Genomic DNA, 24,296 nt, shown 5'->3' on the forward strand with positions numbered 1-24,296 from the left:
TATATTTCATCTTTGGGTGGCTGAATATTATCTTAAACTTCAGAAATGACTTGAATTTATATAATGTCTTTCATGATCTCATGATGTCCCTTCACAACCAATAAAGTACTTTGTTCTATAAGGAAGTTTAGCATCCAATTTGTGCACAGCAAGGAAGTTTAGTATCCAATTTGTTCACAGCAAGGTCCCACAAACAGAAGAGATACATGTTAATGTTATTTGAAGTTTGAATGTTGGCCAGGATACCAGGAGTACAGCCCTGCTCTTCAAATTGTGTCAGGATTTTTTTTTTAGATCCACCTAAGAGACTGGACAGGGCCTTGGTTTAACATCTGATCCATGAGATGGCACCTCTGACAGTGCAGCAGTCTCTCTACTGCAGTCAAGTGTCAGCTTAGATCATGTGCTCAAGTTTCTGGAGCAGGACTTGAACCCACAACCTTCTGATTCAGAGGCTAGAATGGATATAAATGGCAGATCATAATGTTTAATAGTTCAAAATGTTGCAACATAACCTGATCAGTTCCCCTTCCATAACCTTTAAAAGTAATTTTCCACTCAAAGTTATAGATCTTAAAGGTGTTCAAAGTGACAGACAATGTAGTCAAATGTTTCAAGCACTTGAGTGATGTACAAAGTTAGGATGAGGTGATTTTTCCTTCTGGTTCCTCTTCCCATTCTGTGGGAACATACCTGGCTTCTGTCGAGGTTTTGAAGTCCTGGTGGAGAGAGACAACCTAACATTTGGCCCTTTTGACTGATCGTTTGCAAGGTCCTTATCGTATTTGATCCTATGCGGAGGTTCTGACATCACGTGAAAGGCTGACGGAAGCAAATTCAGTGGTAACTTTGAAAAGGGAATTGGATGTTTTCTTGAAGAGGAAAATTTGCCGAGATATGGGGAAAGAACAGGGGAGCGAGACTAATTAGATAGCTCTTTCAAACACCCGGCACAGCCAAAGGCCTCTTTCTGTGCTGTATGATTCTATGGTATCCACTCCATTAAAAAGAACATCTACTTCTAATTTAATCTCGCCCACCTCTGATCCTGCCTTAATCTATCTGCCACTGAAACCCTTACCCACAACTTTGTCACCTCTAGACTCGACTGTTCCAGTGTTTTCCTGGCTTGCATTGCATCCTCTACACTCCATAAACTTAAGCTCAACCAAAATTATGCTGCCCTGTCCTATCTTGCGCCAAGTATTGCTCACCAGTCACACCTTTCCTTGCTGACTTACATTTGTTCTCATTTGGTGGCGTCTTTTCAGCTGGCTGAACCCCACAGTCTGGAATTTATTTATTTATTTTTATTTATTTAGAGATACAGCACTGAAACAGGCTCTTCGGCCCACCGAGTCGACCAACAACCACCCATTTATACTAATCCTACATTAATCCCATATTCCCTATCACATCCCCACCATTCTCCTACCACCTACCTACACTAGGGGCACTTTACAATGGCCAATTTACCTATCAACCTGCATGTTTTTGGCTGTGGGAGGAAACCGGAGCACCCGGCGGAAACCCACGCGGTCACAGGGAGAACTTGCAAACTCCGCACAGGCAGTACCCAGAATTGAACCTGGGTCGCTGGAGCTGTGAGGCTGCAGTGCTAATCACTGCACCACTGTGCCGCCCATTACATACCTATGTCTCTTCCTCTCTCCAGCTTAAAGACCAATAAATGTTCTGATTGGTTTTCTGGGTGGCAAAAATTAATGCCAAAGATATATTAGGAGGAGTGACTGGGCTCGGGAGAGAAAAATGTCCCCGGGTTTCCTGTTTTAATTGCTGTCTGGTAATCCACTATTGGAAAGTGTGGAAGAGTAAACATGTTGTGGGGGAATGATTGGGCTACGTTGAGGTCAACTGATACCCAAGCATGAGGTGCCTTCAGGTGACAATTAGGGAAGGATCTATTTTAGTCAAGCAATATATTTGGTAAAGATGACACCATCAGGATGTTTACATCCTAACTGAACAAATAGTCATGAATGGGAAAAGAAAGAACTTTCATTTATAAAGAGCCAAAGTGTCTCACAGCCAGTTAATTATTTTGAAGTGAGTCAGCATTGTTGCAGAGGAAAGTGTGGAAACTAATCTGCACACAGCAAGGCCCCACAAACAGCTATGAGATAAATGACCAGTTTATCTATTTTGTCCCACAAAAGGTGGGTTTGCGAGAACAAGTAGAGAGGAACTGATTCCTGTGGCAAGTGGGTCGGTAACCGGAGATCACAGATTTAATTGGCAAAAGAACTAGAGAGGATATGAGACATTTTTCCACAGAGGATTGTTAAGACCTGGAACACAGTACCTGAAAGAATGGTGGAAGCGAATTCCATCGTAACTTTCAAAAGGCATTGGACATGTTCTTAAGAGGATTAATTTGCAGGGTTATGGGGAAAAAGCTGGGTGTGGGAGTAAAATGGAGAGCACTTTCAAAGAGCTGGCACAGGCATGATGGGCCAAATGGCCTCTTTCCGTGCAATTAAGTGTCATCCTAGATTCTATGTTTAAGTTGCTCGTTAGATTACCCTGAGCCAGACTGTAACTTGCATTTACATAATACTTTTATCATTTCTCTCAAACATCTTTAGGCACTTAATGTATATCGTGAATTACTTAGAAGTGCAGTGACTCTTAGATAGGCAATCAGCAGCTATGTTTACATCGCTAGATCCCACAAATGGAAGGAAACTGAATACAAAGAAATGCTGGAAATGGGTTAACAGTTCGTACATAGGCTCCTTGCCAGAACTGAAAGATAAATTAGCTCTATTGGTAAATTGGCCATTATAAATTGCCCCTAGTATAGGTAGGTGGTAGGGGAATTGAGGGAAGGTGGGGATGTGGTAGGAATATGAGATTAATGTAGGATTAGTATAAATGGGTGGTTGATGGTCGGCACAGACTCGGTGGGCTGAAGGGCCTGTTTCAGTGCAGTACCTCTAAATAAATAAATAAATTTTACAGGATTGAACAAACTGATTTTTAACTGTTCTCTATCCTCTATCTCCCCCACCACCACCTGGGTCATCCTATGCAGTTGCTGTGAGCATGCCAGTGCAAGGTCGAGAAATCTGAGTGGAATTATGCGGTTCTGATAAGCGCCATTTCTGCTATCAGGAGATGGTCTCATAAATGGATTTCAATCAGTTTGGCTGCAAAGATTTCTCTGTATTGGCCGGGGTTATTGAATTTCACATATCTCAGATGTGGCAAGTGTACATTTATCCTCCTGAAATAAAGGAATGCATTCAGTTTCCTCGATGTATATTGAGAATTTATGCTTTATTGTGCCTACAGTAAAAATAAAGTGTACACAGTGTTGTGTAGCTCATATGCAAATATAAATTGGCTTGAATCTCCACCTAGCACATCTGTCTGTTCTGTGACATCGATAAAGTAATGCAGTTACTGAGTCTCAGACTTTCAAAATTAAATACAGTAGTTTAGCACGTGGTTGTTTCACATCTGTGACATCAGTTCAAATCCTGGCAAGACTGAAAGGATCACATTCTCCCTGCTGGACTGAAAAGATCCAAGATTTTGTCAGTTGAAACAAAAGTGCTTAATGTTGATGCTACATTTAATGCTGAAAAAAATGGTAGTCTTGATTAACGCTGTTGTAAGGATACTGTTCTGAGATCATTGTTAAGGTGTTTTGTTAGGATCAAGTGGAGGGATTTTTGACGATAAGAAGTGTTTGATGAAACTGGAATACAAAAATAGAAGCATTCCAATCCTCAACCACTGATGGCCTTTGCATTGTTGAGCATAAGATTAACCATATCATTTACCTTTCTGTAATACCTCTTTTTGTAAAAAATTGATTGAGCACATGTATGATGCATGACTTGTAAAACCAACTTTTAAGCAGAATTTTAGCCAGTTGGAAACCTTTTTTTAAAAAAAATTGCTACAATATTCAAAATGCATAATGGAATTAAAGAAATGGAAGAATAATTGAAGCATTTAAACTTTTTAACAAGGTTAGACAGAAATGAGTAAAATTGAAGTCAGGTTTAGAAACATTTGAAAATGAATTGGAAGAGAAAAGGGCTGAGGAAAAGTAAGCATATGTAAAATTGTGTTCTAGTTCAGTTTAATAGTTTAGAGTTAATATTGTGGTAAACATTTTGTGGTATTTGAGCAGCTGATCACTAATAATGTTTATTGCAGTGTTGCAGCGTGTGAGCTGTATAGAAACAAACCAGTTAGCCTAGGGAGACGGGAGTTTCCCTCAATCTGTTGACAGATTATAGATTGAAATACTGCTGTTTTTTGATATTCCTATATTGTACGAATACATAGATCATGTCTTGTGTGATAACATGCAGGAAACTGCTTCAGCAAAGAAAGGCAAAAATCGTGATCTTCCCATTTAGATAAAAAATGGGCAGACTAAGGCATTATTTCTGACACTAGCAGCTTTGGTCATTTGCCAAAAAAGTTAACCATTTATCCTCCAGTATGAAATTATCTTGTTACAATTAAGAAATAGGAGCAGAAGTAGGCCACTCGACCCCTCGAGCCATGGCTGATCTGATCATGGCCTCAACTCCACTTTCTTGCCTGCCCCCGCCCCCCCCCCCCCCCCCCGTAACCCTCGACTCCCTTGTAAATCAAAAATCTGTCTTACTCAGTCTTGAATATATTCAGTGACCCAGCCTTCACTGATCTCTGGAATAAAGAATTCCAAAGATTAACGACCCTCTGAGAGAGGAAATTCCTCCTCATTTCCATCTTATTCTGAAACTGTACCCCGTAGTTCTAAATTCCCCCACGAGGCACCTACCCTGTCAAGCCCCTCAGAATCAGCTATGTTTCAATCATATTATCTTTCATACTTCTAAACTCCAATGAGTATAGGCCCAACTTACTCTGTCTTTCCTCTTAGACAACCCTTTCATCCCAGGAATCAACCTGGTAAACCTTCTCTGAATTACCTCCAATGCAAGTATATCCCTCCTTAAATAAGGGGACAAAACTGTATGCAGTACTCTTGGTGTAGTCTCACCAATGCCCTGTACAGTTGTAGCAAGACTTCCCTACTTTTATACTTCTTCCCCTTTGCAACAAAGTCTGATTTTGGTAGTGCTCAATTGCAGGTAAGGCTGCATTGGATCTTGACTTGTACATCAATCAGTATGTAACAGCTGACCTGAACTGTTGTCTACTAACTTTATAACAAAGTTAAAGGAAAAGAAATGCAACATATTCTACATTTAATACTGAATGCTGTTATCCTGATTGTAGTTTTCCCCAGTACAGATATCTGAAGGATACGCACGATTTCATGATTGCTCTGCTTCTGTTGAGTTTTTCCTTGATTCATCCTCCAATCCACAACTGCGGAACTGTAAAAGATTGAATCAGTTAAAAAACAATATCCATTATTCCAAGATTGTTTGTCATTCAGATCAATTTCATAAATTGAAAATGGAATAATTATCAACCCAGTTTTCTGACATTGGTCGTAATTGTGACCTTTGTTATTTATATTCCCTTTTAATTGGAGAAGACTTTGAAGTAGAAAAAAATTGCTAATTTAAAAAAACTGGGGACAATGTTCTGTTTCTTTTCACTCCAGATTAACAGGTTAATGCAGTGCTCGTGACTTTATAATCTTTGACAGTTGATGTAATTTTTAGAAAACAAGTTGATCAGATAACATACATCCCTAAAATAACTTGACGTACATTGGTGGAATTTTCCAATGAACGACAACTGGAAGGCTTAATGTAACTTCCCCATGAGAATTAGTTCAATGGTACTTGTGATTTAAAACTGCTTACAGTTCCAAGATGTACTTTTTTCAACCTTTTAACCAGCTTTTTAGGATTTTTAAATGTGAATGGAAAGGCTTAAAAGAAAGTGGGGAAATATCAAGATGTTGGCCCAACATATTTTTGTGCCAGCTTGCTAATTCTACTTTTTCCCCTCTTTACCAAAGACATTACTCCTTCTTGAGATATTTTTCAGTGGGCACTGATTGCTTTTTATGGCCTTGTCCAATCTGTGAACCTCAAAGGTGAGACTTTTGGCAGTTATTGTACCTGCAATATATTAGTGAAGGATGCACCATGATGCTTTTAAGTAACGGAGTGTCTCCTGACAACACAATGCATGTGCAGAACTGTTGCTGATGTCATCAGTGTGTCTGAACATTTGCCAGCTTGCCAGAATGAAACAGTCCATGCGTGCAGCGATGTCACCATGTAATGATGTCCTCACCTGTCAATGGATGCAATGGAATGGTGAGCAGGTGGGCATGGGAGGGAGTGCAAAGGGAAGCGGCAATCATGGGAGTGAGCAGGAAACTGAATGCCGCAATTGAAGCGATCGCGGGAGGGAGCAGGGTACTGTTGGTGGGGGTGGTGAGGGGGTGATCACGGCCATTGAGGGATGAGGGGGTTTGGGTTCAATTCGCATTTTTATGTGGAATTGAGCAGCGCCATCTTTATTACTAGTAGCTGCCTGAGACGTCGCAGACAGTGACGTTTCTGTTGATGAGGCTGCATTTGTGCATGTGCCAGTACTGCGCCACTTAGTGGTTGTGTTGTCAGCAAACACGGCCTTTCCATAAACACATTATCTCAAAAAAAAGGCTTGGGGCAATGATGTTTCCATAACTGTTTTTATTTTCTGGTTCACAGTGCGCCAGCATGAAAGGGAGAAATATTTTCTCCCCCTCCCTTACCTGTAGAGGACAAAACAGAAAATGTTGGAAATGCCCAGCCTGGTAATTAGCATCTAAAAGCCTAAGAAAGATGAACATTTCAGGTATGAACCTTTTAACAAAGGCTCATACCCTCATCAACTTTCTTTTCTTTTGCAGGTGTATTTTCATCTTTTGTCAGAATTGCAATATTTCATGCTGGTTTTAACACCAATGCAGAACATTCTGATCCTCTGCACCGCGCCCCCTCCTTCCCACCCAATTGTGATCCATCTATTGTCGTGGCTCACATTGAGAGCTGATCATTTACCCAATATTGCTGAGCTTTTTGGTGTCAAACTGTATGACTTCTGTGTCACCCATGGCTCAGTTTGTAGCACTCTAGCTCCTGTAGAAGGTTGTGGGTTCAATTCCCACTGCAGAGACTTGAGCACAGAATTCTAGGTTGACACTTCAGTGCAGTACCAAGGGACCGTTGCATCATTGGAGGTGCCGTCTTTTGGATGAGATGTTAAGTTGAGGCCCCATCTGCCCTTTCAGGTGGATATAAAAGATCTCATGGCACTATTTTGAAGAAGAGCAGCAGAGTTATCCCTGGTTTCTTGGCCAATATTTATCCTTCAATCAACAACACAAAAAACAGATTATTTGGCCATTATCATATTGCTGTTCATATTGCCACGTTTCCTACATTACAACAGTGACTATACTTGAAGTACTTCATTGGCTGTAAAGCGCTTTGGAACATCCTGAGGTTTTGAAAGGCAGCAGATAAATGCAAGTTTTTTTTGTGACTTAATTACGTGAACAGGGAAAACTTTGCCAGGCCTCAGTCAGACCACTAAATGGGTTCTGATGAAAGGTCACAGACCTGAAACGTTAATTCTGCTTCTCTCTCCACAGATACTGCCTGACCTGCTGAGTATTTCCAGCACTTTCTGTTTTTATTACACTAAATGGATTGTTGTATAAAAGCCAATTTTCCAAAGGAGGGAAAAATCCATTCTGCAGCTTGTTCTGCAAGCATTCCATGTCCTAACATGCTTGAACAACAACATTTTAAAAAGCTGATATTTATGATATCTAAAACTTCTCTTTGCAATCTTATTGCAAGGATAAAATACAAATTATTTTATGTATTCAATTTTTAAAGAAATTATTTTCATCAAGCAAACATTTGAATGCGAATGTTCACTGAATTCAAACATAGGCATTTGAATCTACAAAACTTAAAAACAATGGATTTATCTAACCTTTCCTTTAATGAGATGCTTTATTTTCAAGACCTTTGTTGCTCACTAGAAACTAAGTTCTGTGCCCTGTGCTGAATACTTGAATAAATTTTTATTTTTATTTGGTGTAGTCTCTGTGTATTAACTATGCTGCACTGGATTCAGGCAAATCTCCTGTTACAGCAACACTTCATAACAGCTGTGGAATATATTAGTCAAGTTAACTATTAATGCTGCAGTTGATTAGAATCAGCAATAATTTATCTCAATGTATTAATTAATTTAATAATTACAGCAGATAATGGATTTCCTACCATAAACGGAGGTTTACCCGTGTTAATGCACCAGAATTTAATAATGCACTACCGCTATACTCGTTTTCTGACAGTTTGCCAAATTTGTAGTTGGAGGTCATGGATTGTTTGTTAGTACGGAGCACTGTGGGCTCTTGATCTCAGAGGGCTGGTAGTGGCGTACAGACAAAGAACGCTCTGTCTTTAGTTTTATGGTATGGAACCTCGGTCTCACAATCTCTGCTCGATTTCACCATGGACCAGATGTCTATTTAAAAAGGATCAAGTCATGCAGGATCATAAGTGAATATAAACATTAGTTTTCAATAGCGGCTGAATATGATTTTTCCTTCCCATCTAGACAGTGTTTTAATTCAAGTTCACGTTTGGATCTTTCCGCAGATTCATGAATAAATAGAAATCTGAAAGCGTAATTTAATTACAAATAACTCACACTGCAAATGCTGAAATTATACAAAATCTGACAACTGAGAAGATCAGCATTTTTGGAGAGAACAGAGAAGTTAATGTCTATGTGAATTTTTAACTTAACTGTCTCCACTGCTGCTGGTTGGCCAGCTGTGTCGTGTAGCATTTTCTGTTTTTATTGCATGTCAGTATTTGTTTGCTGTAACATGCAATGACGACAATAATTATTACCGTACTCACTTAAATCCGCAAAAAGAGTTCTGTTAGGTTGAATTGTAATTATGTTCGATTCAGGAACCAGGAGCTTGGCCGAACTGGATGAGGTAAAAACCATTGTACAGTGACAGCCACATGTTGAAAACACAAACAACTTGGACTTGATGGCCTCATTTGGGACCTGCCCCCATCCCCCCGAACCTAGGATTTAAGTAATTTGTGAAAACAAAAGCTGGTAGTCTGAAACAAAAAGATAATTCACTGCTATAATAAAAGCAAAATACTGCAGATGCTGGAAATCTGAAATAAAAACAAGAAATGCTTGTCGGGCAGCATCTGTAAAGGGAAAAGACGTGTTATTGTGACTCTTTTCAGTTAAACATTAAGCTATTGTTTGCAAAGAAACCAATCGAAAATTGTCAACGTTGATATTAATCAGGGCTTTGTCTGGTATAGCAAGCAACGCATCCCTCTGAATGTCTCTTGGTAAGTCAATGAGTCATCAGTTATATGACTCATGCTAGAAGTGACTGTTGCCACCTGTGACTTGGGTTTAGTTCGAAGCACCGCCCTTTTCCGCTTCATTCGAGCGATCGGTGCAAGGAGAGTTACTTGCAGTCGACTTTGGAAATTTCGAGCAAGTCCAAAATACTGATGGCACGGAACAGGCTGATTAATTTTCTGTTGCTTGTTTTCGCTTATCTGTTTTGGACAGCTGGTTAGACAGCCAATCGCAGCGTAATGTTCGTGACCTAGATCTTTACAGTGAGTGAGTGTAGCAGTTGCGGGGTTTCTCATTCGTTAACACTACGTAACGATGACAAAGGGAGATCAGTGATCCGCCACTGCACACTCCGCATTCAGGCTTGAGGGAGAGAGAAAAAGAGAACAGAGGTACTCGCGGTAGCTTTTTCAAAGATCCGTTTTTGAAAAAAATGCAATTTTGATATGTTGGGGCTATTAATCGAATCGCTGGAATGTAACGCGCCGCCTTGAACTGTTTTCGTTTCTCTTTGATCAGAAAAGGTTCACTGACCCCGCGAGTGAACATGTACTGATCGGAAGTCTATCATCCGTAGCCTAAATATCGGCCTGTGTAATCGTGGACAGTTTAGACTGTATATTGGCTGCAGGTACGAGAGGATTTGCGTGGGCCAAATAGCTTTTCGGATTTTGTTCCTGTCTTGCACGGATTGGAGTGGATCGTTAGGTGGGTAACATAAGAGCAGCCTTTATTTGAAAGCGTGTTGAACAAAAATCTGCTTTGTGAGGCTGATTTATTTTAACACTGCGTCGACGTCCCTGTGCACACAACAGAATGAACTCTATTTCGAATGCAGAATTCTTCATGAAATACTAAATGAAATAAAAGCAGTAATGTTTAATATGTGTCAATGAGAGATAACAAAAGATGGAAGTACCATCTTCGATACTAGTTTAAGTTATTGAAGCGTAATCTCGATTTCTTGCATGTACTGATTTAATGGGGGGGCAGCTGGACTTTGACATTCCAACATGTCTGCATAATGAGAATGAATTGCTGTGAGGAGCCTTGTTGATGATGTTGCAGTGGAGATATCTTCTTTCTAATTTTTGTCAATTGGTGACAACCAGCCTCAGATGAGTATTAACCGCTGCACAGCAAAGAAATTTGTAACTTATAGTCATTTCATAGGATTATATTTGGTCAATCAATGTGTTAATGTTTTTGAGTAATGCAAAGTAAAGGCCTGCTCAGGTCAGGAAATAAAAACCTGACCCAAACCCAACAGAACCACATCGGACTCGAGCCCCTCCACTTTTTCCTGAGCCTGACCCGACCACCGGAATGGTTACCGACCTTGATTCCATCGTGCATTCACTCACTGTACCACTTTTAGATGAAGGAAGCTGCAGCATGAGTGTGATGATGTCATTGAAATGCTCACTTGCTCACTGCGCAGACTGAGTTTCCCTCCGTGACGTCCCGGACTCCAGCTAAGGTAAGTTTTTCAACTTTTACACTCTCCACGCTCGCAGAGCAAAATGCAAGACTTCCTGTGTGTGCCCGACCGGGACCCGGAGGAGCGACCCGAACCCGGCACGTCGTGTGGTTCAGGTCGGGTAGCAGGCCTTTAATGCAAAGTTGTTTTGGGGATAGGTATTTCATATGTTTTGTTTTACAAACGTGTGTAATTGATTGCTATAATTGATAGATATTTAACGTAAAATTACAATATTTAACCTTCTGGTAAGTAAGTTTGAAATTAAATCAGTACTGTCACTTGGTTGAAGCATCTGATTTTAAATATGAAGGTCTTTTAAGTAAGAGCTCATCTGTTTTCCTGTTTTCATGTGAATGGAATGTGGTACTGCACCAAGCCCAAAACAGGATACAGTTGTTGCAGACATTTCCGTAGTCAAAGTATCATGTAGGCTACAAAGAATGCAGAAGTCTTGCAAATCTGAGTGTCTGGCTGGCTTAACATTGCAACAGAGATGCATTCTGGGTAGGGCTCCATTAAGATTTTATTTATTAATAGAACTGTGTGTAGACAGGTTCAAACTCGCTCCAGTTGTTAAACTAGTAGCAGCTGTGTAAAGGTTGGAAGCATTTTTGTTGCTTTACCAATGGCCACCTTTATTGTGTTTCTGTACAGTTACTGTTCAATCTCGCTGTGCATTTGTACAACCAGACTGTACAGCATTCTGACCTTTGTCAGCTGGCAGTCTGATATTTTCCCTTAGACCTTTGGCATATCTGTTGAGTTGTACAGACACTGGATAGCTCAACTGTGCTTGAATGCAATCAGCATTTTACATTCTATTACACTCCCTTGTGGAATATTTAGTGTAGATTTGATGTACAACTCAGAAGACTATCACATAGACTTTTTTTGAGCATGTACCCTGCTGAAGTATGGATAGTCGATGGTGTGGACAGCTGTGAAGGATTTTGTATAGTGGAAGATACAGTTATGTCACTGCTGCTAATTGTGGTGTAGCACATGATACATTAAAAACTGACTGTAAAAGTTTCTATAGGCATGTGAAGAGAAAAAGATTGGTGAAGAGAAATGTAGGTCCCTTACAGTCAGAAACAGGGGAATTTATTATGGGGAATAAAGAAATGGCTGACCAACTAAATGCATACTTCGGTTCTGTCTTCACAAAGGAGGACACAAATACCAAATCAGAAATGTTGGGAAACACGGCTTAGTGAGAGAGAGGAACTGAAGGAAATCAGTATTAGTAGGAAATGGTTTTGGGGAAATTGATGGGATTGAAGGCCGATAAATACCCAGGGCCTGATGGTATGCATCCCAGAGTACTTAAGGAAGTGGCCCTAGAAATAGTGGATGCATTGGTTGTCATCTTCCAAGATTCTATAGACTCTGGAACAGTTCCTACAGATTGGAGGGTAGCTAATGTAACCCCACTATTTAACAAGGGATGTGGAGAGAAAGCAGGGAATTATAGACCAGTCAGACTGACGTCAGTAATGGGGAAAATTCTAGAGTCCATTATCAAATATTTTATAGCAGAGCACTTGGAGAACAGTGGTAGAATCGGACAGAGTCGGCACGGATTTACGAAAGGGAAATCATGCTTGACAAATCTATTAGAATTCTTCGAGGATGTTGATTAGTAGAGTTGATGAAGGGGAGCCAGTGGATGTGGTTTATTTGGACTTTCAGAAGGCTTTCGACAAAGTCCCACATAAGAGATTAGCATGTAAAATTAAAGCTCATGGGATTGGGGGTAGTGTATTGCGATGGATAGAAAATTGGTTGGCGGACAGGAAACAGAGTAGGGATAAATGGGTCTTTTTCCGAATGGCGGGCAGTGACTAGTGGGGTACCGCAGGGATCGGTGCTAGGACCCCAGCTATTCACAATGTACATTAATGATTTAGATGAGGGAACTAAATGTAATATCTCCAAATTTGCAGATGACACAAAACTGGGTGGGAGGGTGAGTTGTGAGGAGGATGCAGAGAGGCTTCAGGGTGATTTGGACAAGTTGAGTGAGTGGGCTAATGCATGGCAGATGTGGTATAATCTGGATAAATGTGAGGTTATCCACTTTGGTAGCAAAAACAGGAAGGCAGATTATTATCTGAACGGCTATAAACTGAGAGAGGGGAATATGCAGCGAGACCTGGGTGTTCTTGTACACCAGACGCTGAAGGTAAGCACGCTGGTGCAACAGGCGGTAAAAAAGGCAAATGGTATGTTGGCCTTCATAGCAAAAGGATTCGAGTACAGGAGCAGGGATGTCTTGCTGGAATGATACAGGGCTTTGGTGAAGCCACACCTGGAATATTGTGTGCAGTTTTGGTCTCCTTATCTGAGGAAGGATGTTCTTGCTATAGAGGGAGTGCAGCGAAGGTTTACCAGACTGATTCCTGGATGGTGGGACTGACGTATGAGGAGCGATTGAGTTGGTTAGGATTATATTCGCTGGAATTCAGAAGAGGGGGGATCTCATAAGTCCTGTTAGAATTTTACAGGTTTCTGACAGGGTAGATGTAGGAAGGATGTTCCTGATGGTGGGGGAGTCTAGAACCAGGGGTCATAGTCTAAGAATAAGGGGTAAACCTTTCAGATTGAGATGAGGAGAAATGTCTTCACCCAGAGAGTGGTGAGCCTGTGGAATTCGCTACCACAGAAAGCAGTTGAGGCCAAAACATTGTATGTTTTCAAGAAGGAGTTAGATATAGCTCTTGGGTCTAAAGGGATCAAAGGGTATGGGGTGAAAGCAGGAACAGGCTACTGAGTTGGATGATCAGCCATGATCATAATGAATGGCGGAGCAGGCTCGAAGGGTCGAATGGCCTACTCTTGCTCCTGTTTTCTATGTTTCTATGTTTTCATATACTCTGTGCATTATGAAGATTGCCAATTTCACCTTGAGTTAAATATCTAAATGTTGGTAGAATATTTTCACTTTCAAATCCCCTTGATGATGTCCAAGCTCGCTCTCGGCCACTGAGGCAAAGCCCAGGAGCAGTTCCCAGTCTGTCATGAGTTGGGTTTCTTTATTCAGTTGGCAGTAAGGGTACAACAACTGACCTTAAGATTCCTTATCTTTGCGTTGGCAGGGAGAATCATTTAGGCTACCCAACTGACCCTTTGGTTAGAAAGTGCATGTGTGCACATTAGGTGAAGGCAGGGTCAGTCAGGCTTCACTGCCATACCCTTCCCCCACTTGGCCAAGGTAGTAGAGGTTGCATGTGACTGTAAAAAGTTGGTTTCTTTGAGAGGAGGTGGAAGAAGAACAAAGTTTTTAACCTTCCTACTATTAATCAATCTACCAAGCCTTGCCTTGTTCATATCCAGGCATACAGATTTTAAATGAAGGTGAACTATACATGTAAACAGTTTTCCCTTCTGATTTTGATGAAGCTGAATGACATACTATTTGTTTCATGTTAAATTGTCTTTATCCCTTTTGAGAGGATTTTCAAAAATTAAGTGCATTTGGAACTTGGAACTATATCGCCGTTCCTTCACTGTCGCTGGGTCAAAATCCTAGATCATTGCAAGCCAGCAAATTATCAGCCTAAAAGTCAAACTCTGTCCAGGATCCAACTTCTCATCTATTGCAAGAACTGTTGTTAGTGACAGTGCAGAACACGGGTCGCTATCTCACTGGCCATGGGGGCACACTGCCAAAGAGGAAAGCTACAGTGTGGGTCTTTTTCTGCTTGAGTGCTGCTGTACTGGTGCCATACAATTAACTTAAGAGCACCTATAGATGCAGTAATGTGTCTGAGCAACTCAACCACTTGGCAAGCCGCAAATGTACAGCTACCCAAATGACAACTGGGCTATTTTGCCGCTGTGTTAGATCCAGAAGGACTTCTATCGTCTTTCAGTTTAATGAACTTTTTTTTCTTGTTCTTTATAAATTTCAATTCAATATAGTGATTGTACATTATCAATAATTAAATGATTGTGCTATACTGCTGTAAAAAAATCATTGAAAATGTATTCATGCGCATTGTTTCCTAATTCAGCATCGCATGCTTGAGAATACAAGTATTTGAGTGTTTAACTTTCAAGTTGAAAACGTTACCTTTAACTACAAGTAGCAAACTGCACCTCATTGCACTTGGCCTAAATGTGTATTATGCTATTCTGTGAATACATGAATGTGTGACTTGTGCTATCTCTCCACAATTGTACAAATTTTTCAAAACACTTTCTAACAAAGGGATGCATTGTGTAAGAGAATCTTGTTTTTAAAAAGAAAATGTCTGAAAATGCAGGTTAGTCAGCACCTATGCAGAAAATAGACAAGTTAATGTTCAGGTGCAAACTGATGAAGGGTCCACACTTGAAACGTTAACTTGTGTGGTCCCTCCATTGATGCTGTCTGAGTTGCTGAGTCATTTCAGCATTTTCTGTATTTCCCACCCTCCCCCCCCCAACATTTCCAGCATCTGCAGTTTTTTGTGTTCTATTTGAGAGAAAATCTCTGGGACCAGTTTCAGGATATCCAACATAGCATCACAATACTCCACTGTTAGTGTCGTCCTGTTCTTGTACAATTTCAAGAACTAAGTCTCAGGTTTTGGAAGGTTCCTTTACAGATATAACAATTTCTGCTCCTCAAAACTATTGTACATTGTATTTAATGTAAATAAATTGTAATTCTCCTACAACTCTAAGCTGGGCTGATCTCAGCAGTATTACAATTAGTTCCAGCACCACTACATGGAAGGCTGGCAGGATTTTAGTTCCTGATCACTCTATGAAACTGAAAAGTTAGAACAAATGGACTTCAGTTGCAATGCTGCGAACAATCAAATAACCTGCTGATGTGACTTTCGAGCCTTACATGTCTCGAATTGCCACTTGGACAAGGTTATTTGAAACTGCCCAAGCAAGTGTGCCTTCAGCAAAGATGGAGTGAAAATTGGCAGAGAACAGATTTTCAAAAAACACTGATATTGAGAAATGAGAGATGAGATAATGTCTAGGTACAAATTAAGAGTAGATGGCATTCTTTATCTGAGCACAGTGATATATAGAGATGGTTGATCATGGGGGGATTGTGGTATAATGGCAGAAAAGGTTGCAATTGAAGTGGAATGCTGTAGTACTTTTGGATGCGACTCTACCCTCCTTAGCAACAGGAAAGAGAGGAACAAGTGCAACACACAAGACGTAATATATCATCTTTGTTTAAAGCAGTGAAAATTATTCTCAAATTAGGTTTTCTTTTCCCTGTGGTTTTGATTCCATATTATGCTGCACTAATACTGGTAAAGACTGAGCATTTAAATGAATGAAAATTCCAAAACTGATGACTGTAGCAGTGAAGCCTAAGGGAAAGAGCCATGGACATTGTCTGGTGCAGGTTCAGTTGCTTTGGGTTTTTCGCACTTTGTATGGAATTATCATGCCCTTGAAAGATCGTATTCAGTGTCATTTTACTGATTGAGAAATTATATCTATTTGGCATAAAGGTTCTTTGAGTTAGTTTATAAAATAACATTACTGATGCAAAGAACATCACACTATAATTACATATTGAGATCAACATGAAATTGCATGTTGTGTTTATTGAGCAGATTACTGTCGCCTCTTTCCACATTTTAAGTCAAAACACCAGCATACAAATAATAAATAATTGAACTGATAAAATGACCAGTTATTAACTCAGCTGAACATTAAAAAAATTATTAGTGCTTCCTTCATTATTTAGAACAGAAAGTAGTTCACACTGCTTTTGCTTTACCCTACTGCTGATATATTTGACATTGGTGGCAATATACAGTAAATGGGCGGTGCTGCTGCTTCTGGAGGATCTGAGCATACCTGAGGAATTGGTTTCCCCTGAAACTTTGGAGGTAGCAGAGCAATTTAAACACAGCCTGTGTTGGCAGTTGCCAACATATATCTGGCCATGGGCCGACTTAGTTCTGCATCTGCCAATTTGAGAGATTGGTGCCAAAAGATGGATGAGATTTCTTTTAATTGAAACTGCTAAAAGCACCCGAAACATGGCTTGGCCTTTAACAGGCCATGTTAACCATCTTGGATCCAAGATAAAAAAAACAATGTGTGGTGGCTGTGGAAGTTTTTACTATGTGGGACAAATTGCCAGTGAGTTGTAGTAATACAAAAGAGCTCCATTTCATTTTCTGTGGAAAATAAGAAACCTTAATTTCTTCATTTAGCTGATTTTTTTGCAATGAAATGACTGGTATTTGCATCTCCTTTGAAAATCCTTTTTAAAAGTAGGCTGATGATTCTATTTAATTTAGCAATACTTGTGCTTTTTGCATATAGTTACATGGGTCATTATATTAATCTTAGAACAGAATGATAATTATAAAGAGAGACCTGAATACGGACCTATAACTTTTTTTGCAGTTGGCTATGATAAATACATGTGCAATTCTTTAACCAACCTGCTCAATGGTAGATGCAGGAGCACCACCAGGGTTGCCAGTCATCTGAACAGGGATAGGTATTCATTATGCTCCTGGATGAGTGAGTTGCTTTGGAGTGTTTTTATATGCATGTCTTTTGGAAAGTTTTAACTAAGTGAAGTGAACACTCTCCTTAACTGAACAAAATTACAGTAAGCTTTTTTTTTTCGAAGTAATTGATTAAAAAAAAAAATAAGTGTCTGAAGGATGATCTGTCAAGCATGTCATACTCTGGCTATTTAGATATAATGTGGGTGATGTATCATACTGCTGCAACAGAAGAGTTAGTTCCCTTTAAAGCTAAGTCTAATTGTGAATGTCTTCTAACAATCAGTTCAATTGTTTGTTGAGGGAACTGTACCAATTGGAAAGTGCCTGTAAGTTTCAGGTTCCAGTCAGAAGCACTCAGCATTAAATAACTGACTTTTTTTTACCAACTGTTCTGCATCTGCAACAAAATGTCCATCAGATGCAATATTTTTAGCAGATCTCCTATGATGTTGTTCATGCTAAATCAGTGACTGCAGTGTTTTATAACAACAGGGATGTTTTAACATTGTAATAGGAGAAAGTTAGTAATTATGACAGTTGTAGGAAATGCATGCAACATGAAGATTTTTGATAAATTGAAAAAAGTTGACAACCTAGGAAAGGGGATGAATATATAAATAAATAGGTCCAGTACGAGAAATACTAATAGCTGGAGGTAGAGGGAGCATAGTGCGGGCGGGGAGATGGTTTGGGGATTGGTTGAGTTTGAACATTTAACCAGCAGATAAAGACAAGAAGGGATTGACAATGAGGCCGCAGAGGACACTGGAAAAAGGAGGCCAGTGGGAGGAGAAGACTTTGGAACCCTTGGAGAGAACTAAGATTTCAGTTGAGATTTTTAGAGGCAAAGCAGTGCAGAAATGTGATGGATAAACTTTTGAAGAATTTAATAAAGGTTTTTAAAATGTGGAGAAACCTTTGAAGATTTTTGAAGGCAGAGCAATTAAAATGAAATTAAGACATGTGGAATGTGGGCCAGCAGCATTTCAGGCACAGTGGGGGAGAACAGCTTCAATGGTGGCCTCGGTTCCCAGTGTGAGAGGGATTAGAATCTTAAAATAAATTTGATGCAGATCAGGAGAAAATAAATACATGCATACATTGCTACACATCATAGCTAGCTCAGTAGAGCAGACAGTAAAAGAGTTAGGTTTCAGTTAGTAAATTATGCTGTTTGCTTATAGAAACTGTCGGGCTGTTTATTGAAGAAAAAGCTGTTGGAACAAGCCTCTGAAGCTTAACACCCACGTCTTACCATTTAATGGAACAGTTTGTAAAACCTCTAATGCTTTAAGCTGTGTGCTGCCAATTCGAAGTTATTGTTCTAAGGAAAGTTCCACAGCCTGTTAAATACTTAAAAAGTAACTCTTGGGACAATATAAGAATTCCCCTGCTCTAATATTACAGCGAGCAGTACTCTTCCTGTGTCTTTTTTGTTGATTTAAATCCTGCAATGCAGTAACCTTTTGGGGGCTCTGAATAATAGAGTTCTATTTACAGTGACCTGGAGTTTTTTAAACTCATGCAACTAACAGGAAAAAAATGCTACTTTCAAGTAATCATTGATTGTACATCCATCACTGGAATATTATTTCCCATTTTATTTTAAGGAAGTACTTCAGCTGAAGCAGTTTTGTAATATGCTAATGCTCCTATTCTCACAAAACCCTTCCCATTTATGTTGCTGTGCAAATTCCACAGACCCAATAGCGACAGCAACTATTGTACATGCACAAGTTTGCTTATGGTGCTATTATTCGAAAGTTGCAAATTTCTGCTTTCTTTCGCCTTTGGTGTTTGGGGACAATTCAAAGAGGCCAGCAAGCAAATGCCCATAACCATATTGTGAACAAATGGCAGCAATGCTGTTGCCTCAGGAGGAACAGGAAGCAATCACTTATTTGGGTGATTCTCTGGAGGTATTTTGTTTCTGACATTCAGGCTGCAATGCTACTTGTGCAATACTGTTGAGGGTGTATTTCTGAACTGAGATGATGTCATCCAATAGAATGAGCATATTGATTGACCTTGTTTTAATTATTTTGCTAAAAGACAAGAATATTTTCTTTTGTGTCTGAATGTGGGAAGTTCCAATAAAAGGATAAAGCATTACCTTAAAAAGAGAGAGGTTTTGGTCTAGAGGAAATTATTTTCCACATATCCAGCAGGATGATTTTTATTTAAGTTCAAATTACAAAGGATCACAGGAATCTTGGTTTTTAACTTTAGGGTACGCATTTTTTGTTTTAACTAAAGTCTCAGGAATTATTTTAATAGAGCCTGGAGTTTTTCCTTCAAGCGTCTTATTCAAATTCTATGGTTTGGGCATTTCAAAGATGACAATGTTTTTGTCTGTGTACTGAGCATTCTTCGTGTTGTAGATTTTCTGATCCTGTGTTAAAACTGTAAATTTCATTCTGCTAATAAAATACAGGAAAGTAAACCTTGTGGGACAGGGAAGTGCACCTTAAAAATAAATACAAGACTCGCGCTCGCTCCCGCGCTCGCTCACCTCACTCACTCATAAAAGCCAGCTCGGGTCTGCAAACGAAACAAAACCCAACCCGAGCCCAACAGAACCACGCTCGACCCGGCCCGTGTCCTTTAATTTTTCCCGCGCCCAACCCGACCATCAGTTAACCTAGCTTCGGTTTTTCACTTTGTTACGTATCTGCACAAGCTTAAAAAAACTGTAACTAAACAACCTTTCTAGTCCAAAAAGTACATTAACATTGGAGCCACTTACCGGAGGTGGTGATAGAGTATACCCAGCCGGACCCAGAAGAGCGACCGACCTGGCCTGAATCCAACACATGTCTGGTTCGGATCAGGCCATGCTCTACTCGCTCGCTCTCTCACGCGGTGTCTCTCTCACACAGGCTGGAATTTTACACTCCCTTGCAGGAATGACCTGGAGGCAGGGGCGTGGGTGGCATAAAATTGAGTGGGAGGCGGGGGTGCTATTCCTGTCGCCTCTCCACACCCACTGCAATTTTATGAGCGGCGGGGAGGTAACAAATGGCCCGCCTGCTCCTGGCCAATTAAGCCCCTTAAGTAGCCAATTAATTGCCACTTATAGGCCTCCTCCCACCACTGCTGGTATATCACCAGTGGTACTCTGGCGCTTCGCCAGCCTTGCAGGCTAGGGATGCAGGGCCCTCACGATTGGGCACCCTGAGCCCAACGGCAGGCCTGCTCCCACAACACAGCCCTGTTGGAGCACCCCTTCTCACCCCAAAGCCATGTTGCCGAGGCCTAGCGAATTGACCCAGCAGGGCCCTTCACACTTAGATCTATTCCAGGGCCTCCGCCATTGCTGCTCCTCTTGCTGGGTGCAGACCGAGGCAAATTAAGGGCTGAAGCCACAGAAAATCATGGCGGGCTCCCAGGTCCAGCGGAGGTGGGCTTGCTCCGACCTTTTGGTCGGTGGGCGGGGGCCTCCGCCCTGATGTAAAATTGCAGCCACTCACACACTCATTCTCCCACACACTCATTCTCCCACACACACTCTAATTCTCCCCCACACACACACACACACACACACACACACACATTCTCTCACACACATTCTCTCACACACTGGGGGAAGTTTTATGCTCTCTGCATTGGGTTTGGAGGTGGTGAAAGCATTTCATTGGGTAGGATGATGGCGGTGGGGGGGGAGGGGGTGATCCTCGCCACCTTCCAGCCTCCACCCAAATTAGGTTCAGGACAGGAAGGCCTGTGAATGGCCTTCCCTCCCCACCGTTATCTGAGCCGCCTAAGTGGGTAATTAATGGTATTAGCCTAGCAGCGGGCAGGCCTGTCGCCACACGGGGAGCACATCAGGCAAACCCGTACAGGTTGCTTGCCAGCTCCCGGGGGGGGGGGGGGTCCTTCGTTAAAAGGCATTTAGTGCCTGATCAAGGGACCTGGCATCGGGAGGGGGGGTGGGGGGCACCTGCTGAGAGCCATCCCTTTGCCCTTGCTGCCGACCCCCATCCCACGAAACCCCTCCCTGCCCTGACCAACCTGTGGCCTGGGACCTGTGCCTCCGGTAATTCCAGTTAAAGAGCTGTTGGCCTCTGATTGGCTGGCAGCTCTTAGAGGGCGAGACTTCTGTCGCTGGGGTCTTTAAACGCGGGGCAGGCCTGCCACTATCCACTTTAAGTTTCTAATTGGCGCGTAATCTGGCAGGTCCTCCCCAGAGGAGGCAACACGCAGCTCTCGCCGTTGCTTTAGCTAGTAGTTGAGTACCCCATGGCCAAGATAAGATCCCAGTCACTCTCACACACACACCCAATCTCACACTCTGTCTCACTCACACAGTCTCACTCTCACTCTCTCGTGCACATGCACACACGCTCTCACTCTCACTTACTTTTCTCTGCTTGTTCTGCCTTTTCCAAATTCAAGAAGCTGAAGGTGGGGTAGGGCTAACACCTCACCAAAATTGCTATTTTCTGTGCAAGCCTGATTTATGAACTGAGGATAGTTGCTTCTTAGGACAGTATTATTTTGTATTAATATTTTATGTCTCGCAGTAATTTGAGATTCATGTTCTTTTATATATGTGCTCTAGTTATACTGCACCGTAACTTAGTGGAATTTTGTTTCCTTATCTTGTGTTTGTCACTACCATTTATGCTTTCTTGTTTTTGTAAAATTATTCTGCATGCTTTTATTACGGATATATTCTAGATTTGGGAAACTGTATTCCAGTTGACTAAGTATCATAATTATCACTAATTTAGAAGTGGACTTTGACTTTATGCAGAATACAATCAAAGACATTTGAATTGGATTAATTCAAACTGCATAATTAGGTGCATGCTCTGATGTTGAGCCAATTTGAAATCAGCAGATTTTGAGATGCCACTGCATTTGTTGGCTTTCTACATTGTATTTTACTCAAATGGCAGATCTGTTCTTTCACTAGGTTCAGGATCTCTGACAAAAATGATGTTCTAATTGCTCTGCATTTAATCAATCAAGCTTCAACTAAGTTATTTCCTTGTTTTTCTTTGTTTAGACATTCAAGTCTGTAGTGGGAAAGGCTGTGCTTCATTTATTAATTGCAGTAGAATTCTTTGTGGATAAACAACTGAATTTTATACCTGGCGATAGTGCCTTCCAGCTCTACCAGGTAGGACAACAATTATTGTGACCAAAATTTTTGTAATGTTGGAAAATATTATGTCTAATCATGAAATATTTCAATTTTTCCTTATGGAATATAAAAATCATTTTATAAATTTAGATTTAGTGAGAAAAATTCCCACAAACTATTTTGTAATACACGCACCTCATGATATCTTACTGTAGTATCCGTGATTACGTAAGTTGAAGAGCTCATCGAGACACCCATCATTGCCTTTTTATCAACAACAACCCCAACTCCTTGATCAACAACAACTTGTATTTATATAGCACCTTTAAAGTAATAAAACATTCTACAGTGCACCACTGGAGAGTTATCAAACTAAATTTGGCAGTGAGCCAGGTAAGGTGATATTGGGGAAGATGACCAAACATTTGATCAAAGCGATAGGTTTTAAGGAGCGTCTTAAAGGAGGAAAGAGAGGTGGAGAGGCTTAGGGTGGGAATTCCAGAGCTTAGGGCCTAGGTAACTGAAGGCACGGCCACCAATGGTGGAACAACTAAAATTCGGGGTGATAAAGGGGCCAGAATTAGAGGAGCTCAGATATCTCGGAGGGTTGTGGGGCTGGAGGAGACTACAGTGAGAGGGAGGGGCGAGGTGATGGAGGGATTCTAAAATAAAGTTAAGAATTTTAAAAGCAAGACATTGTTTAACTGGGATCCAATGTAAGTCAGTGAGCACAGGAATGATGGATCAACAGGACTTGGTGCGAGTTAGGACATTAGACAGCAGTGTTTTGAGTGGGATCAAGTTTACGGAGGGTAGTGTGTGAGAGACCAGCCAGGAGCATGTTGGAATAGTCAAGTCTAGAGGTAACAAAGGCATGGATGAGGGTTTCCGCAGTAAAGTCTTTTTATTTTCAAACCCAGCATGTTCACTGGGAGCTAACTTCACCAACCTCCTTGCCATCTGGCTCATCCCACCCATCACTGTCTGTTTGAACTCTGGCAGGGGACCAACAATAATCACCCCGCTCAGCATTTCCCTCCAGACTATCAATTTACTAATGAATAAGGCCATTGCTTTCCATGAATTTATTTTTGGTGATTGCATTGATGAAATGTTGACTGAAACTTCAGTCACGGATGAAAACATCGTGGTGCTTAGTGGTGGCATCCCACCCCGCTATACTTTTCAAATCAGTAGTTCTGCCAAAACCGTTATAGTGACGACAGTCACATCACAAAGTCACAAATGGTCTCTTCTCACTATTTACTTCATCAAATATCTCACCATGTTCTCCCCTTCTTAAAACTTATTTAAAATCTTTGTCTACCCCACCCCAACATCTATCCTTTCATTTTTGGTCATTTAGATCTCTTTCTCCACTACGCTTATGCTGCTATCTCTGAATTCCCTGTCCTGATATCTGTCCCACCATATAAGATCTCCCTCCCGTATTCATGGCCACCTCCCTGACCATGACATCTCCCTTGGCCACTCTGGTACCGTGGTCTTTATCACTTCTTTGTATTCCTCACGACTCATATCTCTCTAACTGCTTTCCAATTACACTTTTTTTTCTATGTCCACCCTGAAAAAAAAACTCTCCCCACATTACTTATAACCACACTTGAATGATGCCAACTGCCTCGCCCTTTGCCCTCCATTTGCCATGATTGATCTGCAGCTGTTGATTTTCTCAGTCATTCCCTTCCCACGTTCGATTGCCCTTAACCCCAGAAAAATCTTTATTCTCTCCCATCCCGAGTATGGTGCACTTCACTGCCTTAATTCCCAAGTTTCACAGACTTTCACAAAGCTAGATTAACCATTTATCATCACACCTGGCTTGACCACATGAAGCTCTACTGCAGGT

At 41.0% G+C, this 24,296-nt stretch overlaps 1 protein-coding gene across 8 annotated transcripts in view; it reads left to right on the forward strand.

Annotated features, from left to right (window-relative positions):
* Positions 1-24,296, forward strand: part of jmjd1cb (jumonji domain containing 1Cb) — a 412,655-nt gene that overhangs the window by 285,796 nt on the left and 102,563 nt on the right. For 5 of the 8 annotated variants that reach the window (XM_068052437.1, XM_068052431.1, XM_068052430.1 and 2 more), the window contains exon 3: positions 22,349-22,462. The exons of 1 other annotated variant lie outside the window; for it this stretch is intronic. In XM_068052437.1, coding sequence (XP_067908538.1) covers positions 22,349-22,462 — 114 coding nt within the window. Of the gene's footprint in view, positions 1-9,458; positions 10,072-22,348; positions 22,463-24,296 lie in introns of those variants that run through there. 2 more of the 8 variants (XM_068052435.1, XM_068052436.1) reach the window with 2 other exon arrangements.

The sequence above is a fragment of the Heterodontus francisci genome, chromosome 20 (assembly GCF_036365525.1).
Source record: "Heterodontus francisci isolate sHetFra1 chromosome 20, sHetFra1.hap1, whole genome shotgun sequence".
Classification (NCBI taxonomy): domain Eukaryota; kingdom Metazoa; phylum Chordata; class Chondrichthyes; order Heterodontiformes; family Heterodontidae; genus Heterodontus; species Heterodontus francisci.